At 41.7% G+C, this 19,737-nt stretch overlaps 1 protein-coding gene across 3 annotated transcripts in view; it reads right to left on the bottom strand.

Moving 5' to 3' along the window:
• The window catches only part of LPP (LIM domain containing preferred translocation partner in lipoma), a 741,798-nt gene that overhangs the window by 39,618 nt on the left and 682,443 nt on the right, over positions 1 to 19,737 (bottom strand). For all 3 annotated transcript variants that reach the window (XM_069864453.1, XM_069864454.1, XM_069864455.1), the window contains one exon: positions 17,952 to 18,121. In XM_069864453.1, coding sequence (XP_069720554.1) covers positions 17,952 to 18,121 — 170 coding nt within the window. The remainder of the gene's footprint in view (positions 1 to 17,951; positions 18,122 to 19,737) is intronic.

Here is a 19,737-nt window from a genome sequence, read left to right as displayed (position 1 = left end):
AAAGGAATTCCCAATTACCTTCAGGTGAAATCCATTTCTTGGGCAATTCTGAGTACATGCCCCTAATTCACTAGAGAGGCAGTGATGGGTTTTAGCCCTCACAGGGCTGTGTTGCCCTGTCAGGTGATGTATCATGGCTTGGGTATCTGCAGTCCTTATCGGGCTCTGATTGTGTTTTCACCCTTCATATTACCTCCAAGCAGAAGTATAATGTTGTGTGTGACAAGATACACTGGACAAGTCTAAATCTCGCTTAGCTTGGAGTTAAAAGGGAGAAGAGTTATTGAAATCAAATGTCTGGGATTTATCCAGATATTCCCACAGCTAGAATGCAGTCCCCTGGATTCTTTATTAGGAAGAATTTTTTACTGTGACAGTGGTGAGGCACTTGAACAGGTTTTCCAGAGAAGTTGTCGATGCCTTCTCCCTGGAGGTGTTCTAGGCCAGGCTGGATGAGGCTTTGAGCAACTTAATCCAGTGGGAGGTGTCCCTGCTCATGGCAGGGGGGGTTGAAACTAGATGATCTTTAAAGTCCCTTCCAACCCAAACCATTCTATGACTTGATAACATTCTTCCTCTTTTCCTATGGGCTTCCTCAGACTCAGGATCAAAGGTACTCATGAAGCTCTGTCACTGTATTAACCTGTACCAGTGAGATTTACCCAATATGCCACAGGGGCCCTTCATCATCACCCACTGAACACCTGCTACTGCATTCCTGTTACTTTTAATTAACAACAGCCAAAGTAAAATTACCACTTATTCCTCAGTGAGTCTGGCTTGAATGCATGCCCCCTTCGTAATAGCTAGGTCTGCTGTAAGCAGAGGAAAATGCATCAACCTGCAAAGGGATAGCAAGACAGAAAGCCTCTAATCACACCAGAAAGTTTCACATGGCAAACAACGCTCCTTCACTAGCTAGAACATCAGGGCTTATTTTGTAATTAGGAAAGAGAAGATAAAGGGACAAGTGAATTTCCTGCTGATGGGGGCATTTGCAATAGAGTCCCTATAACTACATCTTGTTCCTAGCGGTACCAATCTACACAGTGCTGGGTTATTATGTAGTGTCTTGGACTGCTTGGAGGCAATAAGTATTCACTGAAAATGGACTGCTATTAGCCACCGGCAAAAGCTGATTATAATAGTGCCAGCACTGGAATATGTTTTCCACCCATTTACAAGAAGAGTAAAATAACAGGAGGGAAAAAAATCACATTTGCCAGTGTTTGGAGCGTAGTGTGCTCTACATACAATTATCGAGAGAATGACAGGAAATTGACCCATTTACTCAGAAAAGTTCCTATCGTGTTCTGCACTATTTCATTTCATGCCCATTTGAGAACAAGTCATTTCTCTTCAGGGCAGAAGATAAATTGTCAGCTTGTACACACATCTCTCTTCACTGCTAGGCACAAAAATATCACAAAGAAACATTTTCCTGCCTTCTGCTTAATTTTCTTCTTCTTCTTCATCATCTTCTCTAATAAACGGTGCTAACTATAACAGTCAACGGACTGTAAATAAACTCAATTCTATTCCTACCTTACCTTATGATTGATTTTTGGACATAATGTATTCCACCCACAAGGTCTCTTGTCTGATTCAACCACTATTCTCTGTACCAGAGAAAAATCAGATAACAACCTCAGTGGAATAGCTTTATGTAAAAACAGAAACATTTGGCAACTACAGTTTTCTTAATGACACATTGAAATACATGCTACACGGCATTACAGCCCAGAGGACAAGCTTCGTGTCAGCACCAAGAGTGTGAGTCCTGCGGTGGAAGTCATCTAAGCAGGACCTTCGCTGTGCGTTTATGCAGAGGTGCTGCCAGCGTTGCCACTACAGGCAAGGCAGCATGAAGTGGTGCTTAGGTTATGGTAGGTATGTGTGGTACAGGGTGCAGTGAAGCCTAACCATCATCCCAGCTCTGCCCTTGAACTTAACCTGTCATTTGACCCAACCGCTTCTCCTCTCGCTCTGCATGTGCTTGACAGAGGGCAAAAGCAGCAACTGGATCATCACAATAGACAGAAAATTTGCAAGAAAAGGAGAAGCCAGAGAACTGAAGACAGCAAGGTCCCGGAGGAGAAGCAGCACACGCAGGTAAGAGAAAAAGACATCATGGAAATATCTCTCTCTACATCTACATCCCAAGCTCAGCCTTCTAGAGAACTGAGCTTTCTGTCCCTGCTGCTTTGAAGCGACGATGCTCAGTCCTGGTTAATATCAAGGACATCAACGAATACAGAATTAAACAGCATCCCCGATGGAAATGCCAGCAGTCAAGGTCTGCAAGAAGAACACAGGTGTCTCCCATGCTATACGGCTGGAGAACTGCTAATATAAGGATCGGTCTTGGGCATGGAAAAGCCAGCACGGCAGCAATATGTACTCCCCAGCTCCAGACATACCCTTCAAACACCCTTCCACTCCTCAGCGTTTTTTTTCCAGTTTCCTAAGGTTTAAGTTGGAGCAGTCCAGCAAACCCTGAGTTCACACCACCTTTCCTGCAGCTGACGTGCTGGCCAGTACACCTCAGCTTATTCTCCCAGCCCTTGCTCTGCAGGGTCTAACCTCCCATTTTGTACATCTGTAGTTCCATACAGTGCTGCACACACTATTCATTTACTCTAGGACATCATAATCAATCTGATCACTCAGCACAGTGCTTTCACGTAGACATTTGCTTCCCTGTTGTCTTCCATCCTGGAGTATCATTGCCAGGAGTGAAAATTACTAAGCATTTGGAGCAGGAAATGAGATGGGGAAAGGAGCCCAGAGTCAGCAACAGCCTCAGTAGTTGCAACACTTCAGTCCTATATTGAATGAGCAAAACTCATGTTTTGTACAGAAACCAGTCATGGGAAATGTTATTCTCACCACAGTTTTGACTGTGATGGAGCTATGCAGAATATGAGGCTGGCAAGTGTTTTGTGAAAGACAGAAGGGCCTTTCTCCACAAACAAGCAAAATGTCCAAGGCTCTGCTAATTCACTCAGATTACTTCTCCACCACCACATCCCATCACCTGTGTATCTATGCCCTCCTCCCCGACCTTCTCACCCACCCTCCCCCCCCCAAAAAAAGGAAAAAAACAACAGTCTCCCAGTTCAGAGAAAAGATTAGCAGAGTGACAAAAGGAGGAATTTTAAGGTCAAGAATCATTTGGAAATTATTACCAAAACCAAGGTGTTGGGGTCTACTCTTTGTCCCAGGGAAAAGCTGTTTGCAGCTGCTTATCACAGAGCACAGCTGCCTCTGAGACCCAGTCTGCATGTGCCCACAGGGAACATGAAAAAGGGGGAGAGATAAAGAAAACAGCTCTCTGCCTCTCAGTGAGAGAGTTTTTTTCCTCTCTGGCTGACAACATGGACCTTTACATATGTGCAAGAGAACAGAAGAACCTGCTTGGGAATAGGACTGCTGTTCCCCCTGTGAGGGCAGCTAAATTTGCTCAACTCCCTAGAAGAATAGTGAAAGCATTAAGAAACTCTTTTACCTTCGTGTCTTCAGCAGCTGAGGAAAGAATTTCCTGTGGGTAATTACACATTTTAGCACCTTTGGTGATTGTATCCTCTAACTGCAAACATCTGCCTCCAGCCTGAGGTAGAGCCCAGCTCTACAAGGATTTTGGGCACTGGCAATGGGCAGTTGCAGGATGGGATAGCGGCCCCTCACCTCCTGCCTGGTGATGCAGATACAGTTATGGGAATATTTATCTTGCTGAACTGGGATCTGGCACTGAGGGTGCCAGCTGCTGACTGTACAGACTCCTGATGTGTGCCAGCCCCCATCCAGTACTCCTCCCAGCCACCCTCCCTGCCTGCTCAAAGCCCACACAGGAGGTCTTTGGGTCCTGGTAGCTAAAAGGAGGAGCTGAGCTCATCCCTTAAGGTTGGACTCAAAGTCCACCAATCCACACATGTGTGCCAATTTACTTCACTGATGAGATATGGCTCTAGCGTTTATCAGGTAATTGCTAGCTGCATATCCACACACCAGGCTCATTGGGCTCACTCTTGGTCCCTTAGAAGACACCAAATTCTCCATAACTAAGAAAAAGAAGACAGGGCTCTTCAAATGCATGCTTTACTCTCCCTCTCCTTGCTTCCTATTCCTTTGTTTATAACACTGAAGTATGAACAGTCAAGGTTTAGACTGCTTCTACAGCCATGTAGTGACATCGATCACAGAATCACTAGGTTGGAAAAGACCCCGAGGATCATCGAGTCCAACCGTTCCCATCAATCACTAAACCATGACCCTCAGCACCTCATCCACCCGTCCCTTAAACACCTCCAGGGAAGATGACTCAACCACCTCCCTGGGCAGCCTGTTCCAGTGCCCAATGACCCTTTCCAAGAAAAATCTTTTGCTGATGTCCAGCCTGACCCTCCCCTGGTGAAGCTTGAGTCCATTCCCTCTCATCCTGTCCCCTGTCACTTGGGAGAAGAGCCCAGCTCCCCTCTCTCCACAACCTCCTTTCAGGTAGTTACACAAAGCAATAAGGTCTCCCCTCAGCCTTCTATTCTCTAGGCTAAACAACCCCAGTTTCCTCAGCTGCTCCTTGTAAGACTTATTCTCCAGCCCCTTCACCAGCTTCGTTGCTCTTCTCTGGTATGATTCTCATACAAGGATGAGAGCAGGGATGTGACTCATCCACCATCACCGCAGGAGCAAACTCCCTTGCACACAAGGAAATTTGCTTCCCAACTCCCCATCTCACTTCATACATCAATGCTCACCTTCTCTCGGCACAAAAAAAAAAAAAAAAGGAAGAAAGGAAACAAATATTTTCCTCTGCCAACACATACATGCAAACACATGCACAAATATTTTGGCAAAAATGAAGAATCTGTAGACGGAGGGGTTAGTGCCAGATTTTAAAAATTATTAAACATTATGTACAAAGAAAACATAATGAGCTCCTACGGGATGCAGAAAAAATTACTCATGAATGAGGGGAAAATGGATAACCACTCCTGGGTTTGCCACTTGTGAATTATTTAATAATCACTCCCCAGCAGATGGAATATATTTATCCACCCCATTGGAGCATACTTTGCAATTTATTTACGCTGCTTTAAAATATGATTATTTATTTAAAAAATAAACAAGGTATTCACGAGGGAAAAGGGAAGTAAACATAAGCATAAAGGAGGGGGGAAAGCATGTTTCAAGCTTTTCAGTTCATTTTAGGGAATTTCCAACAAAATTCACTTGAATCCTCCCTTACTTATCTTCTACTTTAAAAAACAGAGATTGAAAACTATTTTAATGAAGCCAGTCTAGATTTCTACATTTCTCACACAATCAAAAGCATCACTTTATATGATAGGGCATATGCCTCTTCATTTTCATTAGCCGCATTGTCTTGGGTACCAGAAGTCGGATTCGACTCCCATTAACATCAAAGAAAACATTCAAATCAGGATCAGTGGGAGCAGACCTATACCTTAGACTAATTTGATTTACAGGATCAGGTCCCTTGTCTAATCTACAGTGACTCTACACCCATGGCCCGCCAAACAGCACCCAGTCTTGACATTTAATTAGCTACTTGTTCTAAAATGCAAAGGGTGCCAATTAGCAAAAACTGAAAATGTGAAAGGAACCATTTAGTACAGTATAAGTGCATGAGTATCCTCTCTGCTACCAACACTAAAATAGCAATTGTGAGCAAAAGGCTTTGCCCACTCAACAGTGAAGTGTGCTACTGATAGCTGCAGAGGGATTTGGACAAACCTGAAGCAAAGTCCACAAAAGGAAGGAATACCTTTTCCAAGCAAATGCCAAATCATTTCACACTTAATTCAAGCTTCTAGATTACTCCTGTACATGCCTGCATGTACATACAGGTATACATTGGTCATACAAGGGTGCACAGAAACTCTATTACCTACATACTTTTAGAAGCCAGAAGTTATCTGGGTGAGGAGACGTCAAGAGACACATCCCACACTAACTCAAGTTTTCCTATTTTGCCCATGCCAAACAAAAGGCAACCACCAACCCCAAACCACGGTTCCCTCAAAGGACAAACGAGTCACAGTCACCGAAATCTCTTCAGAGTTCCCTTTTCAATAATCCATTGTGATTTTCTTTAAAACCAGTTACATTTATTTATAGATTTCAAATGTGGGAGTATCCCATGGTGAAAACACCATCAACAGCTATTGGAGAGACAGCACTTTGGATGTAACACTTTCAAAGCAACTAAAGAATAAGATGACTTAGTAATAAGATTTTAAGTCTTATTGTCAAAAGTTGTTTAGCAAACCAAAAAGCAGCAAGTTCCTCAGTCTGTGGTTTTGAGTATGTTTCTCGAGATCCTGAAGATAATTTCTTTCTCGTACCTTGTGTTCCCCACCCAGACCAAGAAAATCTGCAGCTAATATAGATAAAAAATGCATATTTTGTAAAAAATATCATCTTAAAAAACACAGAGATCTAATGGACTAAAATCCATTGGCAGGCATGGATGTCAATACTTTACCAGCTAGCTAGTTGAGTAAAAGAGCTACTCTATAAAAAAAATGGTATAGTGAATGCTATACATTTTTAAAGTGAAAATGAACTACTAGAATACTATTACTTAAAGACTTCAATTTGCCCTGCTCCGTCTGATATGTCCTGCTTGCTAGGAAAGGGGTCAAACACAAGCAAGTCCTCTCTTGAACTGGGAGAGCTGCACTTTTCAACAAGAAAGACAAACCAACGTCTAAAATCACAGCCACTTGGAAGAGTAAAAGCAAGTTCACTGCATATTATTTCTGGAAATACAGATATCAGATTAAAAAAATTGCTTCCACCACAACAATTTAACATGTTACAGATGCAAGTACAGATGTGCACTTCTCTCCTGGGACGTGGACATGACAGGTGAAGGAGCCAAATGCTCCCCTACCTCCTCCCAAGAAAGCAATATAGAAGCGTCAACCACCTCATGTGGAGTTATGCACTCATTTATTCTAAAGACAGAAAGGATTAAATACATCTACATAAAGGAAAGAAAAAGTGTTTAAACAACAATAAAAGAAGATTTAGTGGTATTAATAAAGAACTCCCTTAAACCAGCATGTCACCATTAAAGTAATTAATAGGGCATGTAAGACACTTCAGCGGAAAGTGAGCAGCACTCACATTAGAGCCTTTTAAGTTTTCACATGACCTCAAGACAGACTATGGCATTTCTGTACAGAAGTACCCTCTAAAACAGATGCAGGGGCATTCCAGTCTATAAAAAAGTGATTTTAAAATTTAACAGGTATGGTCTAAGTCTAAAATGCAAAGGTCAAGGAAATATTAGAAGGGCAATAATTCTATCTGATTAAACTTTTATCCGAAGTTACAATAAAATGTTCAAAATGAATTAAGGATTTTATTAACAGATGCAGAAGCTCTATAAAAGAGTTTGAAATCTAAGTAGCAGAGAGTAGAGGTTTTATGGTGGGTTTTTTTTTTCGGTCTGGATGGAGGTGATATTGCTATAAAACTTTAATCTCATTGCCATGCCACAGTGAAAGCAAACCTGTCAGAGGTAATAGTGCAAATCAGGACTGCTTCCTCCTCCTTCTCTATGTTGCAAGGCCCTCTTTCCAGCATTTAAGTAAGAAAAGGCACAGTCTATGTATAGCATTGATACTGTAGGTGACAGACACATGTAGACAGGTTATGTGCCAGTGATTCACCTAGACTTCTGCTGGTTGCAATAGTCCCTAGGTGGTAAGTACAGGCAAGTTATATGGACCATTCCAAATGAGTACTGAGCAGAAATTGGTGCTATGCCACCAGGGGCCCTTAGAATATTTCAGCCTTTCCAAAATGGAATTAACTATTCCAGGACTGTTTCAGATATTTTAGTTGTTTATTAGTACCACTGTGTAACACTAGTTTCTGTGGCCTTGAACAAATGCATTTCACTATCTTAGAGTGATTAAGTTGAAGCCAGACAGAAATGGTGGAACAGGATAAAATACATGACTAATGTGAAACATTATGTAGGAAAGAGCTCAGCCCTATCAGGGTAGTTTAGGCTCAGTACCATTTGCCAGCCATTATTTAGGCCATCACTAATTTTTCCTTCTGCCTTGCTGCCCCTAAATTCGGGCAACTTGGTTGCCTTGGTGATGGCTGCAGTGTCTGTGGCAGATGCACTGGAAGACATCTTACAGACTGGTTTGGCTTTTCCAGGAACTCTTGAGCATTTTGCACCTTGGCAGGAGTGCTGCAACGGTCGCCTGTGCCACACGGCTGTTCTACCACCCTCTGACCCACCAGTGGCAGCAGTGGGCACAACCTTGCCCCCAGTTTGCTCCTATCCCACACTGCATCCTCCACGCAAGGACCCAGGGCTCAGCGTCCCTCGATCCCTGCAAAGCTCCATCACGTGCTCCTGTACTTGCTGCTGAAGAGTGAGCCCAGAAAGCAGCTTCAGGAATGCCCATATCCTCCTTTTGCCCTACACTGCCCATGGGAAAAGCACAGCTCCTAAGAGGAGCAACTGACTGCAAATTGCCAGGGAGACTAGGATGTCAAAAAAATATTTTTCTTTTCACAACAGAACATAAATATTTGGCAGCACATTTAATTTGAAAAGTCTAAAAGTTACTCAAATAGAGTGCAGAATGTTGCTATGATGTTTGCTTGCTTCCTAAAATATGACCAGTCACAGATGGCTTGCTGTAGGAAATATTAAATAAATTTTTTAAAGTGTTGTCTGCCTTTAACACAGATTGCATTTATAGAGATACCTCTGTTGGTGGAACTCCAAGATGGTGTTTTTGTTCAAACATGTTCTTAAACAAAAAATTACATTGTCAGGAGCTAATGGAATATTCATACTTAAAATCTCAATTCCTGATAACATCTGAAAGTTAATGTACATTTCAACACTGTTTCCCCCCACCTCTCCCTTTTTCTATATTTCCTTTCACAAGAAAGGGAAAATATGCAGGTTTAGTCAGTAGCAACTTTAAGGCTTTGGATACCATAACCATTATTTGTTTAGATTTACAGAGAAGTTTGCAAAAATACTGACCTAAAGAGCATTATGTAACATGAGAATCTGAAAACAGAAAGGCCACTGCGTGTTAAAAAGTAAAACAGCAAGGATGTAAATACTATGAGCCACAGCATTAAACTATCATCTGTTAGCAGATTAACTTCAGTAAGACAACAAAAATCAAAACAAAGATCTCTTCCATTCCCCAGAATATTCCTGAACAGTGCCTGAAGAAGCCTATAGAATCTCCGCTTTATACCTGAAATCAAAGATGTGACATGGGTTCTTGGTTTGTTCCCCCAACCCATGAAGCTCCATTTTTTACCACAAAAGCCTTTGGAAACACGGGCATGTAGCATAAAGCCCGCCACCAGTTTCTGATTCCCTGCACTTACTCTAGTGTGCCTGAGAGCTGGGCCATAAGTTTGCTTTGAGAGTTACAGCATCAGGTTGTGAAAAATCCATCAAGCTTCTACATCAAACTTCTGTGAGGAAACAGCAGCCAAGGAGATGCTGTGCAAATCTCATCACTAGTTTTAAACCATTCATATGCCCCACCAGCTACCTGCTCGCCGATGCACGTGATGCCATCCACACCTCAACCTGAATGGATAGTTCTCGCAGGGATGGGTGCAGACACAGGGACTGCAGGTATCACTGGCCACATTAAGCAGAAATCCACCAAGCCCACTGGGGTTTGTGTGTGTGCGTCATGGCAAGTTAAACGGTTTCCTCTACTGCAAACAAACATTGCATGCAGGCAAACTGATGTCCTGGAGTGAAGAAACAGAGGCAGGACACTAGAGGGAGGATTGACTCACAGACTGAGCTTTTGCCAGAGCTAACTCCTTGGAGTAGCGCTTCACCAAGGAGACGGCTGAAGTGGCAGGCTGCAAAAGTCTGCTTGCCTCCTTGGCATTCTGGTTTGCAAATAGCTGTCTGGACCGAAGTATAAGGGCATCTGTAATCAGAAAGTGAGTGAGACAAGACTTTCTGTTTTCTGCAATACTGCTAAGGGGAAATCATACCTGTTAAATCCAAGCACACTCCTACCAGGACAGATTCAGCTCTGTTACTGGAAGGTATCACAGCCAGGCTGTGAGGTGCAATGCTACCACAGGACCATCAATGCTAAATAATCAGAAGAGTTTAATAACAATATTAACCCTGTTTTTATTTCAATGAATTCTGATTTTTTTTATCTTGGGATACTGTGCAGCACTGTGACATCAGTGCATTAGGAAGGACAGAGCACACTCAATATTACACAGATCTGATGGAAATGCACACCTAAATTACAGGCCCTATGTCAAACAAATCACAGCCTTTCCAAAATAATTGTCTTCAGCAGTGTGAATTGATAAATAACTATATGGAGTTACAAGCAAGCAGTAAGACTTCATGGAGGGCAACAGTGTCACAGTACCTTCTGCCCTCCTGGGTTTTGCAAGAGCCCTCACTCAGCTCTCAGCTGGTCATTCGTATTCATGACCAGCCTCTGAAAAACAGTGGTTTGAGGAGGGGAAGAAAGGAAACTAGCTCCTTCACTTGAAGGCATTTTGCAGAACATGGTGACATAGAAGACCTGAGCTGCATTCTGCAGGCCGTGTTTATGGTCCTGGACAGGTGACTTGAGCTCAGAAATGGATGCAGTAGGGCTAGAAAAGACCCCTAGGTCTGCCCTTGCCCTGAGAAGGCTGAACTAGTTCTTAACTGGTTTTTATGGATGTTTGCCCTACCTGTCCTAAGAAAATACAATTAGTTGGTCAGTGGAATTCACCCTGTGAAGTAAGAAATTCACTGAATAGCAGCAGCAAGGAATCTTATTTCAGTTACACTAAGACCCCCGTGCCCCAAAGTTTCCCACGGTACAGTTTTTCTTGATTATAGATGTCAAATCAATGCTCATATAATCAAATATGCAAAATGCCTCTAGTTATAAAAGTGCAAGGCAGGGACAAGAAGACAATTCAAATTGTTACAGCTGCTAACACACACAGAAGGAAAGACCTGGATTCTACCAAGCCATCACAGTGTCTCAAGCAAGCCCAGGTGTGGAGGAACCTTCACCTAATAAGGACACATTCTTAAAGACGGACATTGGAAATGATCCATACATCACTATTAAAACTTTGCCCTACCAAGACATCACTGAAGTAGCTAATCAGCACTTCATGCCCAATCTTCCAAGACAGATGTATCTATTAAGATGCTGTCTGTCACTATGGTGATTTATCCAGAAATATCCCCTTCATAACACTGGTATTGTTGGTATCATCAAGCTGCTTTACCTCCACAATCCATAGCTGGATAGGATCGAACTAAAACTAGCAACACCAGCCTTTTTCTAGGAGAGGACTGAAGAGCAATGAGCTCAATTAATCTTCCTCTAAAGCAACACTCCACTCAGCTTTTGGAAAAGTAAGTTATAGCAAGGTGAGGTCTGATTTTCTCACTACCTGCTTTGCCGTCAATCAGTTGCATTTGCAACAGTCAACAACATGAAAACAAACTGCAACTGTAGGTTGGAAATAGGACACTAGACCTTTAATCCCAGTAAGTCATTTGGACCAGTTAGCCAAGCACATCCTGCTGCTCTGAGAAAAGTATAATTTCATCCTCTTTAAGCCACTAAGCAGATAAGAGTTTGGTCTCACCCAGAGAATCCTCTGCCAAGGTGAGCCCAGTGCAATTCTTGGCAGGGCTCACGCTCTCATGTCTTCGAAGAGTTCACTAGGATTTTTCCCTCTTACAGCCTTGGCATGTAGACTTCTTGTCCTGTCCTTGTTGGATAGTGAGATGAATTGGCCCTCTCCTCTTTGATATGAACTCTGATTCTCCATAGAGGAGTATCCTCTACAGCACACCACATTATCTCATGGTATGCTTTTTCCCCTTTCTTCATCCAGTTTAGAAAGGAAGTTATTGACCCTTGCCCCCTTCAAAGGAACCTTTTCCTCCTGCCTAGTGACAAAACAAAAGGTGTGATCATCCCCTATAAGAGCTGGCAGGCTGCTGAAAAAATACATTCAGGTTTCAAGAGGGTCAGCTAAGTTCAGCACCCGTCCCAGTTTTCACAGAAGCTGCTACGTTGACATATTCTCTCTCACACGCACACATTTTTGTAACTCCTAAACTAAGACTCCTGGAAGCTCCAGGTGCAGCTTATGCAATAACACCCCATCCTCCTTTATTTTATGCCCTGATTGCACAAGACCATTTACCAAAGTAGTAGTGCTGAGCTTATGGACGGCACCACTCCTCCCCCAGCTTCCATCTGTATTTTTTATATCAACTGTTGCTGGGTGTTATTAATAGAAGAAGCTGTTACACTCAATTTTTTTACTCATTTTTCAGTTTCACAAATGATGATCAGCTTACCAGGAATAACAACCTTCTCTTGTCATGATTTTTTTTTTCCAAAGCAGTTACCAATTGGGCTTAGACTTGCAAAATTATCAAAGCTAATCATCAGTAGGATTAAAACATGACTATGTTCAACCCAAAACTCTGGAACTGTTTTGTGTCTACTATGCTCATGGACTTCTTCTGTGGTGGGTAAGAAATATCCAGGGCAGGAGCCTGCTGCTGCCTGGTGCAGCCAAGCTGCATCTCTCCTGTACGACAGCCGAGACTTAATGCTTTTAGATCCATGGGTCACAGGTTCAGCTCCCTGCTGCCGATGACTCACACAGGAGCATCAAACTAAAACTAGCAACACCAGCTTTTTTTTTTTTTCTGGGAGAGGATTGAAGAAGAGCATTGATCTCAATGAAACATTTTGAGGGCAGAAAAATTCCACCACGTAAAGAGTGCGTGACTTCTCTTTAGTTTATTTTATATTTTTGTTCCAGTTGTCATTTTGAATTCAAACTCTTTGGAAAGCAGGCATAATAGTCTTAATGATCCCATTGAGCAGTTTAAATTCAAATTGTGGAGCACTCGCAATACCATGCTGGCAGCACTTTCCATAAATTACTCTCATATTCAATACGTTGCTTGACAAAAACAAGAATAACGGGCTTTTTATTTTAAAAAGACGAAAACTTGTATCATTAAAAAAAAATCCTTAAATTATAGTTTCTCTTTTCTGGTCCAATTTAAATTGTTACATGGTTGCTATATTAGTGCTGTAATCTCTGCTTACAAATTGCAGAATTATTTTTAAAAATAGACATAATTTTACTGCAGGCATCAACCTTACACTTTAAACCGTATGTGCTAGAAGCAGCTGCTCTTGCACAAATTTCAAACCACCACACTCGTGTGCACACAGAGGGTGAGCTTTACAATATCAGTCACACTGAAGCTGACAGCAGTTTTACTAGAGATTTCAATGAGCACAAACTGAGTTAATACAAACATGGTTAGCAAATTCAAGCTTTCCCAGGATGCTCTGTGGCACCAGTCATACCATTCCTAAAATATCAGCATTTCTCTTGTGTTCTGTTCTGAACCATCTTCTCCTGAACTGCAGTCTCTAATAGGCCAGGAAGCTAGAAGCTAATAAGAGACAGAAGCCTTGAAGATACGGATTTTTTGCTTACAAAACAAATCATCGGGGGGGAAAAAAAAAAAAAAGTAGAGCACTATGATCTTAAGTTTAAAGCTGAGGAATGATAGTGATCAGGGCATGATTTCTATGTACAATTCTTCCCCCTTCAAGCATTTCTAGAGCTTTAGTACTATGGAAAGAGGAACCTTACCCTTCAAAATCCTTGTAAGGGATCTCTGGAGTATGGTCATGCCCTCAATATCTCACAGTGTGCAATAGAATCAGCAAGCCTTCATACTTGTGTCTCCATAGGGCACTGCAGAGCATACCCACCACCTTGCCTCACACTAGCTAGAGAGACAGACACAAAAGAGTTTATTTCCTCTCCCTCAATCACTCATTATTTCTATTCCACCACTTCTCTGAACTCTCTTTCATATGACCCTGGCTATTTCTGCTCTGCTTGGTTAGTTATTTCTACTTTCTTGTCCCCTTCCCCATCACACCGCAGTCCTTCCCTGAGAGGCCAGTGGCAAGTCACATTGACTTGGACATGACAGAACCCTCAGAGGCCAGGAGCATCTGCAAGATCTTGCTGCTTTTTTGCACTAACCGCAGGTGCTCGGCACCTCTCAGCCCTCAGCCTCAGAGAGTTTATGTTCAACTGCCAACTGCTGGACTGCCAGAAAAGAGGATAAAGAATGGAGGAAAATTTCCACGTCCCAAAGAAAGTCATCAGGACATCAAAAACATCCCATTCACAGAACAGCAGCATCATTCTTGCCAGACCAGTGTCTCTGGTTAACCTTGTGTTCAGTCTTTATGATAATACAGTATTTGGAAAGCAGACAGCTGGCACGGCTCTAACATCTTGCTCTTCAATCTTTTATAATAACAGTTCCACTGATATTACTCTTAACCTTTTTCTGCACTGAGTCCAGCACTAAAATCTCTTCAACTACTTAGAGGAAGCAAACCAAGCAGGTTTTTTTCGTCAGTAATTTGTCCTGTGAGGGAGGGGAACAGTATACTGATAACATAGTGCAGACACAGCATTCATCACGTGTACAGCAGTACAGTAGAAACCCTATAATGATATTTCAGATGTTTCTTCACCACTGTAGTGACGAGGAGACATCTGTCTTTTATTAACACTTTATTTTTTGCAGTTGCTTTCAGTTCAGCAGAAGTGTCTTAATGAAGAAGACTGGTACTCTTTTAGAAATAACATCAATAATGAAAGAATCCTTGGATGCAGAGCAAAACCAGCAAACACATTGGCAACAGAACTTAGTGCATTCATAAGATGTAACAGGAAATGATAGTGACTGGCTTTAGGGTGGGGGGATTTTTGTGTGAAAGAAATTAGCTCTGGTACTCAAATGTTCGTTAGGAAAAATATTTTCTGTTTTTTAAACAGGTGATCAATCTCCTTAGATGTTAATTCAGACTTTTGGGGAACTTCTTCTTAACTGGGTTACTGATAAATAAAAACAGAAACCAAAACAACAAAAAAAACCCCTTTTCTGCAGGCTATTGACTAGCCAGTAATTAAATACAGCTCTTTGCAGTAATCTTAATTATGGCTTCACCACCACAACTAAGAGTAGTCACATAATAAACTGAGAAGATTAGCCAATTCTAACAGTCGAAAAATGTATTTTTAGTTTTGTGCATAGTTTTTATGCACATTAAGACACAAGTCACACAAGGGAATTATTAAAAAAAACATTGAAGAATTAATAAATTCATATATCATGACCAGGCAAATATCATAGTTCATTTTCTTTACATAAATGAAGTAGTTGGCCTAACAGCTAAGATGTCAAGAGTTTTGGACTTGGGGAAATGGGGATGTGCGCTAGTAATCAGTGTGAATTAGGTAGACCAGTAAACAGGCTTTATTGAATTACTCAGATTTACACCAGCTGAGAATCCTGTTTTCTCTGCTGGCCACAGCCATGGATTAGCTGTACCATCTTACGCTAGTCACACAGACTCCACCTTTCACAGGAATTCAGGTCCACAGGAATCTGAGGCTGGGTTCTTCAGTCCCATTGACTTCCTACTTAGGTAGGGCTCCAAGTGTCCAAATTATTTTCTGATAATAGGAGTTTGGGTAGCCCCCAAAAAATCAGAGGCCACAATTCAGCAAAATTCTTAAGCACAGGCTAGATTTTAAGAAGGTCTTTAACTCTCATTGACTTCAGTATGACTGCATCACACATCTAAAGGGAAAAGCATTCAGATTGTGCCTCAACAATTTAAGGGCCTCCAATCCATTTGCAAGAACAACTTGCAAGCCTAACTCAGGCCCTCAATGTATTCAGGCACTCATCATCCTACTGAAGCCAATGCAGACCTCATTTCATTGAAAAATCAATGAGACATATGCTCTATGACACAAATTCCTCAGGCCTAAAGCCAACAGCATGGCAGGTGCCTCAATTTCTTGTAGATACAGCTTTTGGCACAGCAGAGTCCTGAGCTTTCTGAAGGGTATTGAGACTTAGGCTCCCAACACTTGTTTCTTCCACATTTAAGAGTTTAATATGTGCTTCGCTATCTTCTTTTCTTTGCTGCATGAGACTGCCAGATTCCTGCTTCCCATTTCCCACTCATGGTACCAGATGCCTAGCTACATCATTGATGATGCCCCATCAGCATTGCCATTACTGCCCCTGCATGTACAGCAGCAGCTGGATCCAGACATGTTTTGGGTGAAGTCCATAGCCAGGTTACTGAGGACAGCACGGGTAAACACTTAAAGGCCTCTTCCAATTAAATAAAAGGAAGCTATTAACCATTCACTCTTTCCTCTGTACTCAGAGTTGCAAAGCCATATCACAGAACGTACAAACGCAGATGCAACCAGGCAATTATCATTCCTTTATGTCTTAAACAGATAGAAGATAAATTTGAAAGAAAATGAGAAACAGAAACCTTCTCCCTTTCCATTTTTACCCTTTTATCTCCCAGTGTAGGAAGTTTACTGAACTCTTGCCAACAATTCACTCAGGCTAATGAAGTGTACAAGTAATGGGATTAAATAATCTTAAACCATTACTACAGTGGCTAATGCAGATGTTTTTCCAAACTAAAGCAGATGAGTGGTGAAGAATGCGTGCTTGATTTCAAAAAGGGGGAAAGTATCAATCTGCAAGCAGATGGAAGTCAATTCCAGCCTGAAGCCAATGAAACGTTTAATCTCAGTTACATAAAGTTGCTCCGACCATACTATGGATCCACCTTCCTGAAGTTTGGAGTGCTTTGCATATGGTCAAACTTGCCACAAAATCAATCTTAAATTTTTATGGTGCAATCATTTTAGTGCAAACGAAAATGCAAATGTCTTAAAAGTACGTATTCCATCAAAGGACCATTTAGTTTTTAAAAGCCAATTAACGAGGCCTATATATCACTGCCATCATAAATAAGACGGAATCCTCTGTTTTATATTCGATAGTCCAACAATAATCCTGCTGCAAAGGCTCTGAAGAAGCAGAAGAAATAATGGGACATTGTTGGCACTTTCAAAAAATACATATTATTGCTTTAATTATTATTGAAATGCCAGAAATGTCAAGAAAAGCATCATTTTTTATGGTCTGAAGTGCAAATCCAGTTCTGGAAAGGTCTCAAGTCTAGTGTTTATAAAAAGAACTCTGAATTGGAGGTTTAGAGGAAGACCTATTAACGCTTTAAGAATGTTTTGGTGCTTTTCTTATTCTAAATTAAAAGGATTATCCCAATATACTGTATGCGAAGGTCACAGCAAGGTAAGGCCTCAGGCACTGGATGTGATGTTTCTTTTATTTGCAACTGTGCAACTGGTTCCAACTAACTCTCACGGGAGCCTCTTAAAAAGTGCAGCTCCTCAGAGCAACTGTTAATTGTTTGCTTTAAAAGCCTGTTGGAGGCATGAAAAGAAATTTTAGTGTGAAGTAAGCTTCAAATTATATCCAATTCAAAGAACTTTAGTTCAGTAGAAGGACTTCCATCAAGTAAAGCAAATGATCCTATGATTTTAGAAGTTTTAGTGCTATCTTGCACCCCACCTCCTTAATCTTAATGGATACCACAGTCTGTAAGCATTCTAGTACCAGGTTTCTTCTTCAACATAGAAAGCCTCTGCGAGCAACAGTACTGCTTAAAAATGACTGCATAGCCTGCTCCTTAGAGAGCTGCAATAATCACAAAAAGCACCTCTTTCCCCTATCTTGGCCACTTCATTTCAGAGACAGGTTAGACCAGGAAAGAGAATTCACCCAGGAAGCTGAAAAGATTGAAGTTCTTCTGAAGGCCATGGAAAAACTGGTGCCCATGGTACAGCTATAGGATTATTGGGTTTTAACTGTAAGGTAACTCTACAGAAATGAAAGAAATCAATGTTTCAAATGTCTGTGCACTAAAATCACTGTGCAAACAATAATGAGTACTTACAATATAGCAGGGTTCACAGTAGGCTTTCTTCTCCACTGCATAGAAAGGCTGTCCCCTCAGCTTGTTCTTGCACATCATGCAGGTGAAGCACTCCACGTGGAAGACCTGGTCCATGGCTGTGCAGCCGGTACCTTCCCCAACAACATTCTCCCCGCAGCGGGCACAGCGGCCTGGCAACAAAAGGAAAGGACAGGAATCAGAGCAAGCTCCTGCTCTCAGCTGCAGAGGTGGTCTTCCTACATGCCTGTGCTGTATAGTGGGTAAGGGAGAGATGGCAGCTCAGTCAAAGGAAGAGTATTTTGTTCCACTGGTGGCAAAGATCAAGCACCACTGGAAGGCACTTCAGTGCTGGCCTATATGCAAAGATACAGAGAGGCTTTGAGCTGATCCCAAGAGTGCACCAATATCAGTGCTGATGGTTCTGCTGCTGATAGCCAGTGATCGCTGTAAGGAGTCTGAACCCTGGATACAAACCATTAAGCTATCATCTCACCTAGCCATATAGTCATCCTTAGCTCCTCAATTATGTGGGATAAATCTGTGCCTAAAGCCTTGTCTTTACGTGGAAGGATTTTGTGGTAGGATGCCTCATAAAGCTGCCTGGTAGCAGCACAATTGTTACTGTTTAAAGAGCAGTTTTTGCTTGTACAGCTTAAACCAGTTCCCTCAATGGAGCCAATTATATTGGCAAAAGGATTTCACTTTTTATGCTCTTGCCAGTATAACAGTATCAATCCTTGTGCTCTTGCTAACGTGCTGGTGCTGAACTAATTGATAAAATAAAAAGTAGTAGCTAAAGACTAAGTGATTATAAAGAGCATGCATCATCTTTTACATAGAAAAATTATTTTTTTGTTTGAAGATTAATATGGATTAAGATACAGTGTCTGTTTAAAGCACACAAACCATTCCTCAAAAAATTGATTTGTAGATACTTTATTCATACCATCCTTCAAGAAAGGTGTATCAGAAGCTGCTAGTAAGGACTCTAAGTAAAGACTCTAAGTAAGCCCTAAGATCTCCACTTCTGAAAAAGGTCCCTAATGCCACACACAAACAGGTAACAAAAAACCTGCACACACAAAGGTACAAAAGGCTTGCTGCCTTGTCAGGTTGTTGTTGAAAATGTTATGAGGCAGATAGTTTTAAAGTGCAGATAGGATTTCAGAAAAGGATGGCTTCTTACATCATGGGAAAGACATTTTCCTCAGGAATATTGCAGTGTAGAGATGATAGAAGAGAGTGGGTGGAAGGCACACCTTTGCAATTTTCCTCTGCCATTCATTTGAGTTGTATAAGATGCAGACAACCCATGCCGGTCTGATGTCCTTACCCAGCAATCAGTGTTGAAAATAATTCATGCATGGAGTCATTGAAGGTATTTAGGACAAACTTAGCCACCCTACGCAGGAGAAACCCGCCAAAGGCAACAGAGCAAGTATGGTTCCGGGCTTCGTCCCACTCAAAATGGTATTCTGCAGTTTGAGAACAATTGTAGTATTCCTAGTCTTGGAATATCACTCTTCTCCTTCAAGGCTCTATAGGTAGAACAGTGTGGTCACTAGGGAAGGGAAGGGAAGGGAAAAGAAGGAGAGGGGAGGGAGAGCTGAGGTGCAAGTAGGAAGGCCAACTGAGATTAAAACAGAATTACTCATAAATTAGATAAATTACTCAAAATAGATTCACTCATAAATGCATACACAAATAATATGTCCTAATAATAATTAAATAATCCAGCAATGATACAATGTTCTCTCATACCATGATCTGTGTTTATTGGCCTTTT

Source organism: Phaenicophaeus curvirostris, chromosome 10 (genome assembly GCF_032191515.1).
Source record: "Phaenicophaeus curvirostris isolate KB17595 chromosome 10, BPBGC_Pcur_1.0, whole genome shotgun sequence".
Taxonomy (NCBI): Eukaryota; Metazoa; Chordata; class Aves; order Cuculiformes; family Cuculidae; genus Phaenicophaeus; species Phaenicophaeus curvirostris.
Note: the sequence above shows the minus strand (reverse complement) of the source record. Positions and strands in the feature narration are given on the sequence as shown.